This window comes from Leptidea sinapis, chromosome 21 (genome assembly GCF_905404315.1).
Source record: "Leptidea sinapis chromosome 21, ilLepSina1.1, whole genome shotgun sequence".
NCBI classification, from domain to species: Eukaryota; Metazoa; Arthropoda; class Insecta; order Lepidoptera; family Pieridae; genus Leptidea; species Leptidea sinapis.
The window spans coordinates 3,397,729-3,419,514 of NC_066285.1; the positions used below are offsets into that span (position 1 = coordinate 3,397,729).

At 34.5% G+C, this 21,786-nt stretch overlaps 1 protein-coding gene across 3 annotated transcripts in view; it reads left to right on the forward strand.

Moving 5' to 3' along the window:
• LOC126970515 (ecdysone 20-monooxygenase) overlaps positions 1-19,932 on the forward strand; it is a 79,925-nt gene extending 59,993 nt beyond the window's left edge. For all 3 annotated transcript variants that reach the window (XM_050816470.1, XM_050816471.1, XM_050816472.1), the window contains 4 exons: positions 687-849; positions 3,710-3,943; positions 8,175-8,372; positions 11,755-19,932. In XM_050816470.1, the coding sequence (XP_050672427.1) occupies positions 687-849; positions 3,710-3,943; positions 8,175-8,372; positions 11,755-11,859 (700 nt within the window). In that variant the 3' untranslated portion in view covers positions 11,860-19,932. The remainder of the gene's footprint in view (positions 1-686; positions 850-3,709; positions 3,944-8,174; positions 8,373-11,754) is intronic.
• Positions 19,933-21,786: the final 1,854 nt, after the last annotated feature.

Here is a 21,786-nt window from a genome sequence, read left to right on the forward strand (position 1 = left end):
ACCAGTCGCCGCTACCAGCAAAATATATACAGCTACAGCTACTATAGAGAGTTACTCACTGGTGTCCGTTTGGTTGCGCAACTAATTTGGAGGCGCGACCAACTCTTTGGACGCGTGCACGGAATGCTGCTATCACTAATAACTATAGAGCTGTATGCTGTGTCAATCCTACCTAAGTGACATTCCTACCTCAATGCATGCAACACGTGTGAGTTGTGTTTTTCCTACTTACAGCAGTAGTGCTATCTCTTCGGGGTACATTTTAATACCGTCTCAGTGTGGTGCGGCGACTCTGTGACTGTACGGTGTCTAGTTTGGTAGCTTACGGAGTACGGACACAACTGTGGTGCGACTGATTGCGCCGCCATAGTGTGCCGGTAAAATGCCCTTAGTGTGCAGCGTGTATTTCTGGCCGCTAAATGAACTTCGCTGGTGGGGTATTGTCTTTAGCATCTCTTGTCGTAGCGACAGACAAGAGCAGAGTTCTTGCCAAACAGTGTGAATATATCTCCTTTTCTACTATTGGTTCTTCGGCGTGAAAATTGTTGATAGTATTTTTTTTCGACCACATTTTCTTGTCGACTGTAGGACAAGTCTCTAAATTCCCATTCTCTTCGGGAATGGATCCTGACATATAAGATGACATAGCTTAGCTTCATGATTAACAGAGAACAATATGCCTGCAGGATCGTTTCCGAGCTGATGGAGGAAGCTAAGTCAAGGGCACGTGCTTCCGCGAATGATGATGGCATGCAGGAGATCTTCCTCAAGATACTATCCAACCCCGAACTAGACATGCGTGACAAAAAAGCCGCTGTCATTGACTTCATCACGGCTGGCATTGAAACTGTGAGTACACGCGTAAGATTGTAATCTACGACAAAGGCTCATATGAATCACAACTAGCGTATCTAATACAAAAAATCAGACGATATCTGATTTTGTGATGTTATAAACTGTTTCAACTGAGTCTTGTTCTTTCAACCGACTCCAGAAATGAAGCGGTGTATAACTCGACTTTATATTTAGAATAGTCGTTCCCGCCCGCTTTGCTGGGCGAATTTTAAAAGGAAATAAATTTAAACAATAATAAAGAAGTAGCCTTAAACAATCTAGGCTAAATTTCACATTGAATGGTGGTAGTTTCATGTCGATACGATCAGTGGTTTACGGAGTCGTGGAGTCCATCGCGGACAAACAACGTGTCACGTAATTTATATATATATACTAGCTGACCCGACAGACGTTGTTATGTAAATAATAAAAAAAATACTGTTTTATAGGAATTTGCCAATAATAATTTAAAACATCAAGAATTATTTCTTAAAAAATGCTCCCTGTTGTTATAATGAAATTGTTTCACAGCGGAACTGTCAAACCGTGCGTCACAAAATTCTCTCATAGAAAATATTTTCATACAAAACAAATATAGAAATTAAAAATAATTATGGGTCCCAAATCGAAATAAAAATATCCTATTTCTCAAGTTGGACCAAACTGCACTCCATGAAGTAATCCCCATTAAAATCCTAGTTTAGGATTCCATCGCGGACAAACAACGTGTCACGTAATTTATATATAATAAGATATAGATAGCCCAGAGTTACTTTATAGTATCTAGTATATAAGAAATGAGATCAAAAAGAATTCTAATGGAATCAATTTTGAGAAAATAAATGCCTTTTATATATGATTTTGTAAGTTACCCAGTGTAAAAACAATGATGATGAAACCTATGAGTAATTAAGTAAGGGAACTATTCAAGTTTTATGAGTTTTTGATTCTTTCAACATAAAATCAAGCATTTCTATACAGAAAATATCATAAAATAAGTAAGTAACCTGATGATTATGATGAAAACCTCAAATGGCCACCGGCTATTTTAAGTGGTGAGTATTTTACGTGTGGTGGGAAGATATTCAAGCAACTATTAGCAGCCATAGCAGCCAACTTCAAAGGGCATAAAAATATTAAAATCGAACAAATCTGAACTCATTAATAGCATCTTGTATCCTTGCCGTTCTTGGGAGGTGCGTACTCTTAATTATAATTCCACCTTCGCACGACACGCCACAAGTTAGGATATCATCCCCACCATCTGGATGTGTGGCGGTCCTCCACAGTGCGGTTTTCAAGGAGCTTTCTTCCTCGTACTACGAAGCTGTGGAATGAGCTTCCTTGTGCGGTGTTTCCGGGACGATACGACATGGGTACCTTCAAAAAAAGCGCGTACACCTTCCTTAAAGGCCGGCTACGCTCTTGTGATTCCTCTGGTGTTGCAAGAGAATGTGGGCGGTGGTGATCACTTAACACCAGGTGACCCGTATGCGCGTTTGTCCTCCTATTCCATAAAAAAAAATTGCCATTCTTTATATTGTAAGGTACTGCTTCAAGTCAGCTCACAAGTGCTTTATAAAGAACACACCACCATATGTTGTGGAGCACCGGTGAAAAAATTTCACCTCTGGTCTGGTGCACCCCAGTATCAACTCGAACACTTGTCCGCGTGTAAAACAGAGCTCTAATTGTCAATGTGAATTATTGACAGGTTTAAATGCTCGATTAATTGGCGCTTAGTTGTGTGCCTTCTGTCGTATTTATTACTCTTTCTTTAGACTCTTTTCTCTTTTTCTTATGATTAAACACTTCCTTTTCTGTTTTTTACTGAACTAACACAAGTAATTCTATTATTAGATTTTGAGTAATTTTGGTGTATCACTTTAAATTCATTATAAAAATATAAAACTACTAAATGTAAAATGCTGAAACTGTAAGATTAAAAGGAGTAGCAATGAGTTTCTAGCCAATTCCTCTCATCAAATCTCAACTTTTCCGAAGTGGTCGTAAAATATTTGGCATTTCTAAAGTGTCATTTTGTTCTGGTGTAATCTTTCAATAAATATAAAGTTTTGAAATATATTTATATATATATAGTTTTGAAAATAGATATAAATAAACACTATACTATTTATACGCGCATTTACACGTTATTTTTTTTTCCTGATCGTGTATTATATATTATTGACATGAATGATATATGATCGTATATTACATAGGAGTTAATTGAAAATTATTATTTTTTTCTATAAATTAACATTTACTTACACTCGTTATTTCAAATATTTTTTAACGTAAATTAATCCACACCTTAGGCCAATCAGGCCCTCACTGTTGCTTGTTCCTTGCTCTCGCTCGTACGCTCGGCTCAGGCGGAACGTGACATTGAGTCATGTTTTTTCGTGCGTGCAGACGGCTTCATCTTTTTATACATTATCACGTCAAAATTGATCATTAATAATATGTTTTTCGCATATGACCCTCCATACTCGAGTTCGACTTGCATTTGTCCGGTTTTTTTTTAATTAGCTTAACTTTTGAAAACAAGTCACATAAAGTGTGACCCCGTTGTCTTGTGAGACGACTACAATGCAGTGCCGCTCAGGATTCTTGAAAGCTCAAAACTTCTGAGCGGCACTACAATTGCGCTCGTCACCTTGTGACATTTTTTTAATTTAAGATAAGTTAAGTCTCATTTACCCATTAATTTCACTAGCTACGGCGCGCTTCAGACCGAAACACAATAATGCTTGCACATTACTGCTTCACGGCAGAAATATGTCCCTTGTGGTACCCATAATCTAGCCCGCATTCGCTCTTATTTTAAGATCTTTAAATAAGTTAGTATAAGTCGCTACCTGTTTCATTCCAGCTTGCGAACAGTTTGGTCTTCCTTCTATATCTATTGAGCAGTCGACCTGACTGGCAACAGAAAATCCGCTCCGAGTTGCCATCCTGCGGAGAACTCAGGATAGAGGATCTATCATCTGCACCATCTGTCAAAGCTGCTGTCAACGAGGCTTTCCGGGTGCTGCCCACTGTTCCGTTCCTGGCAAGACTTCTTGAAACTTCTATGACCATTGAGGGCTATACGATACCGGAAGGGGTGAGTATATTTATCAGATTTAAGTACCTACGTACGTACAAATCTTCTCGAACGACTTATAGACTAAATAATAGTAGGATGAAACCCGTTGGAAATGGAAGAGAATATAATAAAATTGAAAGGAATAATGAATTACGAACGGAAAAGGGGACGCCCCCTTTAATCCGCGTTACGCTAACTACACTAAGGACGCCGTTTAAGGGTAAAAAACGGTCTATCTCGATTTCCGGCGAAACTAAAAGTCCTATGGAAAAAAGTCAAAGTTGTATGTAACAACTTTTGTTTTTACACTTTTTTCACATAACCTCAAAATTTATGTGAAAAATTCAAATAGCCAAGTGTTTGGTTTTCTTTTATCTTTTACAAAAAAAATCCACGAAATTTGGTAAATAGGTCCCTTTTAATATGATTGTATGATGATAATGATTTGAAATATATATTTTTTCACCTTATTTTGACTCAAATATCGAAAAAGAACTCTAATTTTCCATTAGAAATTCAATTTCCTCAAATTAAAAACAAAAATGAAAAAAAAGGATATGATAACACTGAATCATTATCCTTTTTACATTTATAAATAGATTTGATTAATTGTAATCTATATTTTGCTGATACGAAATAACAGGAATGAATTCTGTATGAAATGCTTTTTGATGGGGTTTGTATGGGGTTATAATAAATTCTTTATTGCCATACAAATCATTACAAATATAAAATAAACATTTAGGATACGCGATGAAACAAAAGGCAAAAGGAAAAGGCTCAGCTTCACCTGACATGGAATCATGGATTTATGTTTCCATGCAGCGCTGTTTTTCAGCCATCCCCTCCTCCCTAAGGTGTTGAGCGGGAGTGGATGTATTGTGACTCCCCGATTCCCTACTTAAGATATCTTTTTTTTATAAAATGTAATATTGGAAAAAAAAAACTGATTACCCTTGCAAGTGTATGTAAGTGTGTGTGTATGTATGTGTGTGCTTAGGTATGTGCATGAGTGTGAGCGTGTGTTTATGTCCGTACACAGAAAAAATCTTATTTTCCAAACATTTACCATAGTAATGTATATTTTTTTCACTTCATCAAACAGTAGGAATTTCAACGAACACAAAAGCTCACTAATTTTTTTGAAAAAGCTGATTTTTTGACGGAAGAATTTTTGATTGAAATTTAGGGGAGATGGACCGTTTTTTACCATAAAACACCTTTTCCACTTCCCGACCTCAGATCGCGCGTAATTTATTATTCTTTTCATTTTTGTTATATTCTCTTCCTTTTCCAATAGGTTTCATTCTACTTTTTTTTCACTTTTTATCATTGTCAAAGGCTTCAGCACTGGTCTATTATAGCGTATTACTTGGTCCATAATTTGAATTGGGATAAACATCATATTTTCAATTAGGTTTTAATTATACGTGCCTACAAGATAACCGAAGGAAACCCTACCACCCTAAGACTCTACTCCACTACGTACTACGTAAATACGTTCACGTTATTTTTATACTTTTATTTCTACAGATTAAAATAAAATAAAAATATTTTATTTCGGACAGATTATACCATCCATAGCCAATTTTGCATTAACAAAGGTATATAACATTACTTAATTAATTAGATGACATTTATTAATTTAAAAATAAAAATATAAATTAGAATTAAAAAGTAAAATTAATAATATTAAAACAATGTTAAAAATTAAAAATTAAAAATACTAAATATTAAAAATTATTAAAAATAGCATTATTATATAAGAAAAAATGTCTAGATGTGTGTATGTTTTGTCATGTGATATTAAATTACTAAACTCTTGGATATTACCAGGTAAGTACCCGACTTACCTTAAATTCAACGGTATGTATTGTTAGGTGTTGTTAAGTAATGAATAGTACAATGAGATGATATTATGGTTTAAGATAACATATCAAATAGGATTGTCTGTTATAATTCTAAAGCTCATTTGTTGTTGTCCAACTTCTGCATACTATCTTGTTTTTTCTTCTACAAACCAGACTAATGGCTTTGCAGATGTGTTTCTCGTTCACATAAAACCAATATCCCTGATCCATAGAACATTGATTAGTCCCAACAGCATCCATCTGATAGATTTATCCCGCTACTATTGAGGTGTCTCGTGCGGAGGGGGATCACAGAAATAAGTTTGTTTCCTTAATCACTCTCGGAGTGCAGTGTCTTTTACTTAAAGTACTTTGTGTTAGAATTGATGGATGTTATCCGGGCCAGGCAACAAAATAATATTATTTATCTTACTTTACTTATATTGCGCGTCTCGACCACTCTGAGTCATCGCAAGGTTGATATAAAGCTGATTACTTTATTTGCTTGGAAGCTTAAAATTGTTGATTGATCCCCTAGATCTGGGATTGATTGCTTGTGTCAGATTGGAGGAATAATTCGATAAAGTGGCAACGTATTTTTCATTTGTCGCTGCTGCGGTGAGCCTTAATGCGCAATGGAATAGAATGGTCAAAATTATAAAATATGTGAGCTGTATTGTCTCACAGCAGAAGTGAAGAATAAAAAATTGTAAATTACATCCTATTCGTTTATAGCAGATGCCAGCAAGCAATGTGTCCGCGTGGACGTGTCGACACCAAACTATGCTTTAACGTTCCCAACGATTACATCTGTAGATTAGCGCGTAAAATGCTTGGCTTCTTATTCAGAAATGCAAAACCGTTTAAAAACCTCAAGACTAAAACATGCAATTCGCCGAACTAGTACGAAGTAAACTCGAGTATGGGACGGTACGTGGGTAACACTGAAAATGTTTTAGTATATTTCATTCATTCGTCATTTGTTTTTGTGAATTGGCGGCAAATCTAAAAGTCTTGTTACACGTGAAAATGAATGCTAGAAGGTGGAAGGACAGTTACTGCAGACTAGTATGTCAATCGCTGTTTGCCTGTTATCTTCGAAAAAATTCGACAGCAGCGCCCTCGAAGCAGCGTCCTAAAGGAGGAAACCACGACAATACTTCAACGCACTACGCAAAACGGACTGTTGAATATTTGACTATGGCAGGTGTCGAGATAAGGAGTCATCCGCCATACAAGCCTGACCTGGCGCCCTGCGACTTTTATTTATTCCCAGGAACTAAAGATAAAATTCAAAGTATTCGCTTTATGAGCCCTGAAGATGCGGTGAAAGCGTACGAAAATGCCATAGAACTGACCCCTTAGGAAGTTTGGGCCCACTGCTTTTCTCGGTGGTTCCATCGAATGTGACGATGTGTAGAGAGGAACGGAGATTACTTCGAAAGACTATAAACATATTGACAACTTTCTACATTAAGCCGTTTTTCATTTTCTCCCAGTTACCAAATACACATAGATCGCTTAGAAAGTATCCAAAGACGGTTCACACAATTGTATTCCATTGGACATGACAAAAGATCACCTTATATCTCTCGTCGAAAAAAGTTAATTTCACTGTTCGATAGACACAAACTATATGATATGTTATTCTTACACAAACTCGTAAACGGTACCATGAATAACTCGCAACTGTTGAGCCAAATTTCTTTCAAAGTTCCCTCTCGTATACCGCGGTATCCTACTTTACTCTTTCTACACCGAATCTACAGAAAAATAAAACTTGTTTTAATAACTAGTAATTTACTTGACTCTCAAGTGGGAGATGTCAAGCACTAACTTCTTAGAATAGTAAATGTTGTGTGTTTTCTCACCATTATTTTTTTTATGTTCATTTATATCCGTTAATTCTTAGTTCTGTCGCACGACTTATCGGTATAAATTTGCATGTAGTTGCCGCCTGTAAATGGAATTAAACTATGTAAAAATTTTGTGTGTAATTCTGTTGGTGGTTCGAATAAAATAAAATAAAATAAGAAAAATGAAGTAAAAGTTGAGGGTTTAGATAAAGACGTTATTTTGGCATGCTGGCTTTTGCTTACACTCCTATAAACTTTACTTTTTTACTTTATTCTTTACTTCTGCTATAAGGCAATACAGCTCTCATATTTTTATATTTTGGTCCATTCTATTCCATTTTGCAATAAGGTGCGTTCACCGCGCAACACAACCTATCAATACCAGATCTAGCAGATCAAGCTGGATCTGGATAACTTTTTTTTGGATCGCATGGTCATGGCATTACTTGACTTTTTTCATTTAGAGCTCCTGAGCAGTTTATTTTTATTTTAGGATATCCCGATGTAAATCAACACGTGTAAGTCTAGTTGTAAACGTTTCAGACATTTGTGTTAGCGCACACAGTGACTGCATGCAGACAAGAAGAAAACTTTTGGCGAGCGAACGAGTATCTCCCCGAGCGATGGATTGATGTCCGCGAGCCTCATGCTGCTTCGCTGGTAGCCCCGTTCGGTCGAGGGAAGCGAATGTGTCCGGGGAAGCGATTCGTTGAGCTGGAACTACATTTGATTCTTGCCAAAGTGAGTACAACATTGGAGCGGCTCACGGTAGACGTATGAACACGTCATGTGAAAAAATAAATATTTTTTTAATTGTTATTCTATTTGTTTGTATTGTTCTTTTATTTGTATGTCAGGTATGATTATACTTAAATCTGTAATGACAGTAATTACAGCCACTATAGACATTCGATTAATGTGTTATGTCTCTATTAAGAAAAGTATCCACTATATTAAAAAAAAAATACGTTAGTGTAAGGCCGCGAGAGGACTATCGAAGGACAAATTGTGAAAAATATTGTTAAAATATGCGTAAACTTTCATGTGACATATAAAAGTTTAAAGTGATAACTTATTTTGGATTTTAATGACGAACGAAGTATGTTTTTACTGTAGAGGTTCTACTGTAGTCAGTAGAACCTCTATAAGTCGAACATCAAGGGAGTCGCCAAAATATTCGACTTATAGAGTTTTCGACTTATAGAGAATTTCTTATAGAATGACTTGCCCCGCTTAAGTTCAAATGACATAATAAAATATAATGATCTCTTACTATATAGTTCATACAGCCGTTGTCTGCTCCTATGAATGTCAGCTGTTGCCCAATCATTTAATGACAAGAGACCACCTAAGTCAACTGTCTTAGAAGTAAATACAGAAGCAAACTCTGTTTTAATTATTTTAAATAACATATCATACATCTACATACAAATGTAATAAATTGTAATTTGAGAGTTCATTGAAACATTACCTCTATTTTCTCCATTCGCCTATAATAGTGAATAATAATTATTCACAGTTACAAACGTAAAGTTTTTAATTGTAGTACATTTATTAACCCAATATTAAAAAAAGGCTTATTTTCCAAAGTGGTTTGGTCTCAGCTTGGTTATTATTGACTGAGGATAGGATTGGTAAATATATTATCAATACAGCTTTTAGAGGGACACCCGTAACCGGTAGGTTACTCAAGTAGGCTTTAAGAAAAGACCAGAAGTTTCCCCAAAACTTTCAGCATTCATGTTGCAATTTATAAAAACGTGATTGATTTTTCGGTCTATAGCTATCCCAGCCCATGCCGTTAATTTCGAGCCGCCATACGGGTGGACTTCCTGAAAACATCTTACGTTTTATCGAAACGTTAAACTGAGCGACGATACAACCTCCTTGTTGCACTCATAGTATCCATGGTCTGCACCATGAATAACGACGAGCTCGATTCCTATATATATCTGTGCGTATTCCATTTCGGGCAGATCTGTAGGTCTTTGCATTTCTCCCACGTTAAGATGACGCCACTTCAATACTACACTAAAAACTAGTGGTACTTTTCGCCAAACATTTTAACAACAAAAATTAAGAGTTACTTAGTATTTTTGGATTTGGATTTTGCAGATCATTGGAGTTATAATTAAGTAGAAGTAAAATCAAAGCCTTTAAACAAAAATGTCTTCCATATAAAAATGGATATGCAACATTGAAACGAATGTTTCTTACATAAAGGTAGTCTAAAAATAAGCCGACTCGTTGTACGACAAACTACCCAATGGAACTTGTTTATTTATTAATAGTTGGTATTAATAACCAACCGGGAGGACCTCTCGCCTCGCCTTTTTTATGGATTAAGAGAAACGTAACACTAGGACTAAGAACGATAATCATCGTTGGTAAAGTTGTGCACGCCTTTAGGTATCTATTTTTGTAACGGAAGTACTAAGTTCGTTAGCTATAGTTCAAAGTACAACATATTTACTGTTGCTTACCAACATACCTACTCTTAGTAAGTACCTACTTAATGTTATAGGCGTATTAATAAATTTTCAATATCAAAATTGCGACTATCGCAATTTTGATACTAATACCAGGAACAAATAAACTTCTTATAATTTATACCGGGATAAATCAAGTCTGTTGTTGTACGTATTCAAAAATGTGTTGGAAAGATCAAAAGAATTTTTTAAAAATTTGGAAAGTCCAAAAGTGCATGCCTCTTAATCTCATTTTCCACAACATTGTAAGGTGAGGAAAAAATACTATAGTAAAATGTTAGGTACTTATATATTACATCCTAGAAATATTCATGAATGGAATGCTCATATTAGTGAAGGAATTCCGCAGTTTGCAACTTTAGATAATAAAAGAATATTCCGGTACGATAATTTTATCGACCCTTTTCACTGCCACCATACACCACATAAAATTGGCAGGCCGTATCAGTTGTCACGCCAGCATTAATGAAGCCATCCGCAGGGCATTTGCCGCTCTTAATATACCAGCTGTTTTAGAACCAAATAGTATTACCCGCCGTGATGGCAAGCATCCTGATGGAATAACCCTGGTGGCTTGGGCACGGAGAAGGGCGCTGGTGTGAGACGCGACTTGCGTCGACACTCTGGTTCCTTCTCATGTCCAAGCTACGTCAGTTGGTGCTGGGGCTGCTGCTTCGACTGCCGAAGACAGCAAGCGTCGCAAATATGTCAGTCTCAGTGAGTCATACATCTTTGTGACGCTTGGTGTCGAGACACTTAGCCCGTGGGGCTTAGTGGCGCGGAGAATGCACAAAGTACTATCTTCACGCCTCAATAAGGCTACTGGAAACCCAAGCGTTGGCAGCAACGAATACTGGCAGCTATTTCGGTCAACGGATCAGCCTAGCTATTCTACGCGGAAATGTTGCCAGTATTCTTGGTACGCTTCCCCGTAATGATAGTTTTAATTTTATGTAATCATAGTATTGTGAATATTTTTGATTGTGATTTGTTTTGTTTGAATAAATGATAAATTGTTATTATTTAAACATATTTTATGACAACCTTGAGATTTTGGTGACAATTAAATCACGACAGTGCTTATTACTATGAACAATTATAATATTATACAATACTAGCTGACCCGACAGACGTTGTTCAGTTAAGTTGACCTCTACTTGGCGAATGGAATATTCCTACCAAATTTCAACTCTTACGGCTTATGGTTCCAGAGATATCGTGATGAGTGACTATATACGTAGAAATCTCTTATATATGTATTATATAGATCATTGACTATGAAAGTAAAGTGCATTCTGAGAGAGAAGGGACGCCGAAATAAACTACTCTCAAAGTATTCTTTTATTGCGCTCTTTCAATAAAATTTATTTTATCATTTCATAAATATAGGTTGGTATTAATTCCTGGCGGTGCAATCGCTTAGATAATCTGACAATGAAAATCCACAGCAATTTTCAAAATTTACTTTTAAATAGATACATACACACACTGTTCGAAAATAATCTGGCAATTTATTATAAAATTGAGTACAATAAATGATATCTAACATCAAAAGTTTACCTTAATTTGTGTTCCTTCAGAACTGCAAAATCCATTGCCTTAATTTTTATTAAACTGAAATTTTCTGTTAACAGATCCTGCAGCAATGGAGAGTTGAATTCGATGGTGAAATTGACGTTCAGTTCGATTTCCTATTATCGCCGAAATCACCGGTTTCCATCCGACTTGTGGAGTGGTGAATTGGTAGGATTCAACGTTAACAACATTCCACCGATGATTAAGTTTCGTACTGATTTATTATAATTTATTAGATAGTTAAAGATCAAGATATTGTATAATTAGGCCTATCGCAGACGACACACATTTTGAGCTATCGAGACTGCGGCAAACAAAAGTCTGGATTGCGCACAAAATGTCTTTGGCAGATATTTCACAGACTCAACACACACGACGTACATTTTTGGTTCATTTTGTCGGCAGAACTGTAGGATATTATTTCGTACTTGAGATACAAAAAAAGAAGAATAAATAAAGAATTGAGTTCATTCTATTCTTTCAGGAAGATTATTAAAGGGGCCGTTTCATAAACATTCAATTCTAAAACTATATTCAAATAAGTCTTTCAAATTTTATAAGATGCCTGTTACTACATTTGACGAGCTGCTATTAATTAATTATATTGAAACCTGCTTTAAAAAATTTAAATATAAAGCATTGGGAAATTTAACTTTTTCGTGAAACAAATACATTTTGAAAATACATATTATCGAACTCCTTGTACTAAAAAATAGATTTTTATCGATAAGACATTATTTATTAAGGTATGTTCCATGTTTTTCATAAAATTTATATTATAATAATTAATAAATATGTAATATTTATTTACATTATTATAAATGCAATCTCGGAAATTAAATCGATTCTTTAGATATTGATCATTTAGGCCTTCGATTTATTTGTGAATCGATTCATCAGCTAAGGATTTGAATCGATTTAAAAGTCAACCTTTGGAAAGAATCGCCATCCCTAGGCGTCACGTCCCGTGAGCGTCGTCTGCGTTATCGCGTGTTGACGCAATCGTTATATTTTTTGGCGCAATTTATGTACGGCGCGGTGTGACGCGGTCTGTCAGATCTGCCAGAATATTTTGTGTGTCAGACTTTTTGCGCGTCGGCTCATCAAACTTAGCCCCCCAAAAAAAAATTTTTTCTATTTTTGAATTTTCAATATCGCATATCGTTAGTTCGTAGTTTGTTCTTAATTGTTCGCTTTAAATAATTGTTTGTTCTTTTGATGTTTATTTAAAAACAATTAATTAAAAATGGGGGGAAACGCCTACTATTTGGTTCTGGCACTCGCCGGCCGCTGCCGCGGAACGCTACGCTCGGCTCGTGCGTTGTTTTAACTGTTCTAACATAACCTAACCTAACCAATTTTAATGAAATGCAAATTTAAAAAAAAAAATCGAGAACAAACAAACGTTTATAGAGAACAATCAAGAACAAATGGCGAACTAACGATGTAATAAAAAAAAATAAAAAAAATCTGGGGGGGCTAACTTTCTTGAGCTTTGCGCGTCGTATGCGTTACTGCTTATAATTGTATAGGTTTTTTTTATCACAGACTAAAAAGTGCCTCACGGATAGTCGTCGTCTGGGAAAGGCCTTATAGTGTTAAGTTTTCATCTGTTGTTTCATATACCTGTTTGTTGGGACATATTTTCCGATAACTGTTATTATTCCTTAGATAATTTATGCGTCTAGATAGTCTCTTGCTGTTAGACAACCGATAAAAACTAGTCAGGAATATGAGTTTAGTGTGCGTGACAAGCTACGTCTTACACTCGCGATTTGTTTAAAAATTTAAAGTTAGTGTGTGTTAATTGTTCAAAATAGAGGTTAGTTCTAAACTCAATGTTTTTCGACGTTTTCACAGCTTTCAGAGTCTATCTAGTCGTATAAATGATCTAAGCCTATTTCCGTGAACAAGTGTATTGTTGTCTCTGTCTTCAGAACTTTGCATAAAAGAGACAACAATACGTTTCGGGAATACGGACCTTAGACTTGTAAACTTTTATGAGATTGTTTCATTGTTGAGCAGCTACCAATTTTAGCTAGCCTTAGCTTAAAAAATGTATAAGCATAAAACTTTATGTAGGTATAAATAATAAATTTTGATAGGTTTTACCTGAATGACTTTCTATAGTCGATAGCCGCCAGATTAAAGATATTATATTAAATAGATTTCGTATAGAACCAATACAGACAACCCCTCTAAATTTAGATTAAACTACTTTTCAACTTTATGACAGTGGGTTTATGATTTTTTGTTAGTTATGTTAAACTTATCACCTATATTTCGATCGAACCAAACACATGTTTTGCCCACCGCGCTGTAGCCTTTCTGGCGTGCCCATTATCCGTGCAATTAGACCGAAATATCGGCGGTACAAATGTTGAATCTATAGTATGTATTTGATATCAAATGTGGCTAGGATACAGACAAAATTTGATAACAAATTCGTGCCAAACGAAACTAAATCCAGACTATTTCGGTTACAAGTAATTACGTATATAAAATATAGGTACTAAGTAAATATAACATTAAAAATGAATTAACTGATTTTATCATTCCAACATTAACAGTTACAGAAGTATGGTGTCCCAAAAAACAATTAAGTTCTACTTTGGTGAGATACATTTAATAAACGTTGTTATAACAATTGTTATTGTTACACTGTTGCGATTTAATATCTAATGTAGATATAAATAGATAATATAGTCGACATTACACAATATAAATAATATACAACAGGGTACTTCGACACTCTGCTCAAATATAGTCTTGAACTTCCATAATCCAATTAAATTCTAAATAGTTATAAGTAATTGACACTTACAACCCGTTCGAGTTAACTGTACACGTCGCATTGTGTAATTGTCTTTGGTCGGTAACAGTACGGTTTGCTTAAATGTGAACGTTACATCAAGTTATTAAAATATTTTTTATAGTTTATTTGAATAGTCAAAAGTAGTATTTAAATCAAATAAATATAAAAATATGCTTAATCACTGTCACTATTATAGTTTCTTCCATCGCCAACGTAGTGTCATAATATTCGTCATTATCGTTGGCAGGAATGAGAGAGTGTTAGTTTACTTTCAAATTGTAAAAAACTTAAAGTTTTTTATCAAACTGTTGTTAGTTTCATATAAGCTTTTCTTCAGGAGAGTAACAAAAACAGGCTACTCTAAAATTAATAAAATGAATTAAAAATAATTAAAATAAGAAGAGTACTTAGGTAATAACTTTTAACCTTGACGAGCAAAAAAGGCAACAAAAATTTTACTTACCAAAATAAGTTACATACTTACGTTACGTTGTTTAAGATACAGTGTATATCATAAAACTGCAAAGAACACCAAAAAAAACGTTGACCAAAGAATAAATAAGTATATAAAAATAAAGTAAAGCCACATTGCAAACAATGAAGTATTAATAATTATAACTGGTAAAGTTATAATAATTAATACTTCATTCAATCTCTAAATCAATATATAAAATTATAGAAAAGGAATAAATGTAAAATAGTACAGTAGAGCCACATTGCAAACAAAGAAGTATTAATGATAACTGGTAAAGTTATGATCTTTAAATGTAAACCGTAGCCAAATTGAATAGCATTATCTTTACAAATCTAGTGAGATTGTAGACGTAGATAAAATCGCGCTTATGCTACCTAAATGAACTAGATGGCTTGGAATTAATGACGTTCTATACATATGGACATATCATTCGCAGTCTGATAACGGAACGGCAAAACTGTGCTTATAGACAATTATACACACTTTTCTCCTTAGTCGTGTGTCAACTGTGTGTCAATCAACAAGCCTTAGTGTGCTATATGAAGTGCCTATACATTAAAGACTCAAAAAAAAGATGGTGTGACTTATCATCGGTAAAGTTATTTTATTGGTATAAGATTGATATGCAAAAATCGTAAGTAATTTAATAAAAACGAACATTTTTTCATTAATTATGGTACAATTATTGACAAGTCCCCAGACAACATCCCCTTGTCAGAATGGGACACAGTCAGAAATGAAAACAATAGAGTCGCTCTTTTTAACCGACTTCAAAAAAGGAGGAGGTTCTCAATTCGTCTTTGTGTTTTGTTTTTATGTTTATTACCTCAGAACTTTCGACTGGGTGAACCGATTTTGATAATTATTTGAAAGCTGGGGCTTCCCGTATGGTTGCACTGGTCCAATTTGGTCCAACCACGAGAAAAGCATAAATCTTAAATTTGCTATAAGTACATGCGCAACAAATATACGAATAACTCAATATAGCACCAACCGATATCGATAATTCTTTTTTTATTGGAAAAAATATACTTCAAAGGTAGTTTGGTCATAGATTGGTTAGGTTCTGCTTATGGGATTCAAGACAAAGTAACGGAACTCTTCAATTCTTAGGATCAACGATACTAGACCGAAGCTTTTTTATGCTATACGGATATTTGAGTCACCTACCGTAACGTCGTTATGATCAAGTAATTGTCGTAGTAAAATATGATATTCAATGGAACTCTTTAACTACTGACAGTAAGGGTGCGATCTGTCGCAGAATTTCTAACAGTCTGTAATAATATTGCAATGCGCTTACGTTCATTGCTGCATTGCAAAATTTTGTAGATCTGCACAAATTTAGACAAATTATTAGTAAATGTAGTTTGAATTCACTAAAAAATCTAAGAAGGCCTAGGGAACAATGATTAGCAATTTTGTATTTTGTGTAATGTGAAAGGCTTACAAGAATGTGAACAATTACATACTACTTTAACGTTATCACGGAAGTATTGTTACTGTGATAATCGATACTTATTTACATCGCAAATATATAAAAGCTTATATTTTTCAGCTTTTCCGTATACGAGATAATGAAAGAGAATTAGCGCCAGTGGTAGCAAGAGAGAGAATTGAAGAAATTTACAAACCAAATAAGCATATTTATATTTCTCCACTAAAATATTTAAGATTTTGGATTTAACCACATTTAAAATTTGACTAAACCTGTCATACAAATATATGTTGATGTCCGCTTACACTACATATCCTGGAAAAGATATCTAAATCTAAAAAACAATTTTTATTTAAGTCAAGGAAGCTAACATTTAAATAACCAGTGATGAGAGTGATTTTTGTTTAAAATGTAAAAAACCCCCGACTGAACAGATCTTGACCGGAAAATAAGGACAGACTGACGAACGTGATACTTATACTACTAGGGGACGTTCAACAACGGATGCAAGTGTTGAGCTGATCAAGAATATTTTTGATGCCTGGGAGGAATCGCAGAATGCACTTAGCATCTTCTGTGATTTATCTAATGCTTTGGATTGTGTTCAACATTCAACGCTGGTCAGGATGCTATGGCATAAAAGGAACTGCGCTCGATCTTCTGACTTCATATCTAAACAATAGAATTCAGAGGGTCGACGTGAATGGCAGGAGATCTCCTGGGACTCCTCTTAGTATGGGGGTACCACAAGGGTCTATTCTTGGACCGTTTCTCTTCCTTATCTATATAAATGATCTTCCTAATCTTATAGAGAAAAAACATAAGGTAGTATTGTTTGCACTTCACTGATTTTCAAAGTGAAAAGAAACCAAGCTATGTATGACGAAGTGAACGATATTTTATCTGACATCGTGTACTGGTTTAGCGCTAATAACCTATTGTTAAATAGCAAAAAAACTAAATTCATTAAATTTACCGTACCAAATGTCAAAAATGTTAATGCAAATGTTTTGTTAAACGGAGAGGAGAATAGAACCGGTGGAATCTGCTATATTTATTGGCATAACTCTAGATTCCAAATTACAATGGGGCCCCCATATTGAAGGATTGGCGAACAGACTTAGTTCTGCAGCATACGCGGTTAAACAGATTAGACAATTAACTGACATAGATACGGCGCGACTAGTATACTTTAGTTATTTCCATAGTATTATGTCCTATGGTATATTGCTATGGGGCAACGCTGCCGATATTAATACAGTATTTGTGCTGCAGAAGAGGGCTATTCGCGCTATTTATAACCTAGGTCCTAGAGAATCATTGAGAGCAAAATTCAAAGAAATTAACATCTTGACTGTTGCTTGTCAATATATTCTTGATAATGTATCTTGATAATAATGTTCATAGGCACATAAGTGAATTTGCCAGAAACTGTCATAACCATAATGTTAACACCAGGAACAGATAAACTGATGATGCCTACTACTCGGCTAAGTCGAGTTAGTAAGTCTTTTGTGGGGCGATGTATATGTTTTTACAACAAGATCCCAGAAAATGTTCAAAACAAAAGTATTACGTTATTCAAAAGAATTGTTAAAAAGCGTTTCTGTGGTAAAGGTTACTATAACATAAATGACTTTCTTAATGATACCACAAATTGGGAATGGAGCGACCGCCCTCAGGCTATTAAATAATAACTTTAATTGTACAATCTTACTTTGTAAATGTTACTTTAATTGTAAAACATATTTTTGATGAAAAAGAAAACCCGCTGAGTTTGTTGCGCCCATTCTTCTCAGGCCTGAGGCATTCATTTTGGAATGGGTGGTAGTTTTTTTGACTTTCAATAAGTGTTTTCACATCCTATTTTGAATAAAAATATTTGAATTTGAATTTGAATACAGCAGCCCACATTTCGTCTGGGTTTAAAAAAATACCTAACTGCTACTCCACTGATGTCGCTGTCCAAATCGGGTTCTAAATTCAAAATACGCAGCTGAAACTGAAATAGTGTATACATTACTGTCTATTGACCAATAATATTTTAAGCAATTGGAGTAAACGCAGAAATGTATAGACATAGCAGTCGAAGGTTATTAAGGTGTAATTTGTGGCATGTGCCATATTTCGGCTTTGATTTTGTATGAGGTGCGTTGTCTATATGTATAGAACGTCATTGCTTGGAATTAATTATACTTAGTGTATAATTAATATGTAAAATTTTTCGTTATGAACTTTTATTGGCAAACGGAAAGTTACATATTATGTCATTAAAAGTTTAGCTGTTTTTAAATATGCTGAAGTAATCATAACTTTCTACTCCATTTGGTAAGCAGTTTAAAATAAACCAAAAATATATAAATAACTAGTATTTAAGAAACTTAACTATGTGAAAACTTAACAAAAATATATTTGTTAATTCCGATGGTAGAAAACACGCTGTCGATACTATGCGTTTCAAACACGAGGTGGCCGGAGGGGTTTGAGTGGGAGAGAAGTCGAATTCCAGCGAAGTGTACAGTTAATTCGGCCGTGTTATACCTACACAACCTAGTAAATAATAGTAATAACACGCTATGGCTGTGTTAATTAATATCTTAAGTAGGTATCAATTAAAAATAAGGCTCAATTTACATTCCGTCAAGGACCCCATCTCGGCCCACTTAAGTTTACTTTATACATTAATGACTTGAATTAAAAATCCTATTTGCTTCGCCTATCAACTAGATTATTTGATGATGAACACTTGAACGGAAGTGTATCCCGTAAAACAAACCTTGGAGTTGTTTCGACTCAAAACTATATCTACAATAACTGAACCCCTTGTGTATGTAGCATACCTGTATTGCTTGGTCTTGACTGTTGTATTTAGCTCTTAGATTTTCGAAAACCGCTTTCATAAATATCTTGGCGTACAAAATAAGTATGAGCCATAAAAGAGCTCACGCTTTTACCGTAAAATTTACACGCCTGTACGGCCTTACAAATAAACTTAGCATAAATTATATCTGGGAATAAACCAACAATATGTAAAATGTTAAAAAGGGCCAACAAGATAGATCGTAAAGTTAAAAATTTAGTTCCATTTCTATCCCCGGCAAATTGAATTGAGTCTAAACGTCTACCTCTACTATGCTGCAAGCTCGCATTTGTACACCAACTATTTGTATTTGCAGTACTTGTATTTTAGATAAATTAGCTTTAAGATGTTTTACAACTATAAGATTCGTGATACTAATATTGTTGTTATAGTAATCACGAATTATTATAATAATGTATTTAAAGCTTTTGTCACTTATGTTAATCTGACATTGTAAGACCATTCGGTAAATGTTATTAACTTTGTTATATTTTATGTATGTCATAAAAGCTATTTTTGTATGAAGCGAGAATATTGTTAACAACAAGAGTGTTTTTGGTCTGCATATTTTTCCTGTAATTGTGACCTACTAATAACTATAACATAGAGCATTATAAACTCGTGTTTCTCGGTGAACATGAGTGTTTTAGGTCAGATGGTTATTTTATATTGACATTTATATAACTTCACGAAATAGTGCTATTTCTGTATGTAATCAAAAAGCATATGCATTTTTAGAGATGGGCAAAGTTTTCAATATAGGTATTGTGTAAATATTTTCTAAAACATCCACGGACGAGTAAAAAAATTAGGACTCCGTGTCACCTACATAACAGTGAAGTATCAAAACAAGCCAGTTAACGTGTAAATACATAGCCCCACGCACATACTTACACTAATATAAGCCGATCAACCGCCATCATGACATCTGCCATCGTCTGTGACGGACAGTGAAAATGTTGTGGAACAAAACTCCAATACGGGTATCGTTCTCATCTTTGATCTGGTGCATCCCAGTATCAGTTCTAAACATTAAATCGCGTGCAACGCAGAGCTACCCAAATTTGAAATCAAACAAACGAATTTAAGAATTAATTTTGTGTAGGTATTCTTCAAAATAAGAAATGTTAGTACGTCATTTTTATATCAGTTAGAACAAAGATACTACAAACAAGACATGGACACAGAAATAAAACCCCGCAATCCTTACTTTCAAGGTGTACCTGTTTTTTATGTAATTTATTTATTTACTCATGCTATACCTGCGATATTTATTTTTAATATAAGAAACAATCTGACTATCAGAAATTAGAAAATCGGGGTGAAAAGTAATGTGGCTATATAATACTATGACTTATAACGGGACATAATTTGTGTTAGCTGGTATCCCCCGTAACTGCACACACACTAGCTTAATGGTGCTTCACTATAACATCACGGTGCGTTTATTACTCGTGCGTGAAAACATGGACGTGGACTTTCTGTAAAATTTTGTTTTGATTGCAATATTTTAGATGTTTTGTGAAAAATATGTAAGTATTAAAGTGATAAATGCTTTTGCTTTGCAAAACAATGCAATTTAAAAAAAATGCGGCTTTAGCCTTATTCAGCCAAAATACTTTCATAGGTTAGTAAACAATTTTAAGTGACATTGTAAAGAATGGTACAATTTCGTGAATAATTCTACTGGATTTTGGTATATTGCTTACAATATACGCCGGGATCGGGAAGTGGACCGCGAGAAAAAAATTCTTGCGGTTCACTTCCCGATCCGTTAAATGAAATGAAATGAAAATGAATTTATTTTGGAAGAAAAACTGACACATTCACACAAAAAAGTTAATGAGAACAAAATATATGCTTAATCTAATACTCAATTTATTACGTTACTGCATTATCACTGTGGATCTGTAGATGCAGACGTGAGCTACGAAATTGACTAATTGTATTCTTATGAGCACATGAGGCATAAAACTTCTGGAGACGAACTCTTAGTCTCCGTCTGAAATAATAAGAACAGCAGTCAATCTTAAGATGAAGCAAAAGTCTACGTTATTCGTAAAGACCGATACTTACAGTATTCTTGTTTATCTACTGCACGAGAATGCTCGTGAATTATTCAACAATCCACGTAAAGTTGATATCCTCCTATTATATAACAACTCTTTCAGGGACGCTGACATAATATAGTGGAGGATTTAGAAAATTACTTACTCTCCTAGATCGTATAAGAATAAATTTATTAATTATTTTAAAATAATATAGTAAATGTATTTCGTAAACATGATTTATTCCACATCAAATTCAAATTCAAATATTTTTATTCAAAATAGGACTTAAAATCATTTATTGAACGTCAAATACTTTTAAGATATTGTGACTCAGACCTGAGAAGAACAAGCGCAAGATACTCAGCGAACTTTTTTTATCGTATTTTAATTCCACACTTACAGTTGGCAACATTTACGCCTACTCTCATGATATTTATGTTTAAAGTTGTTTT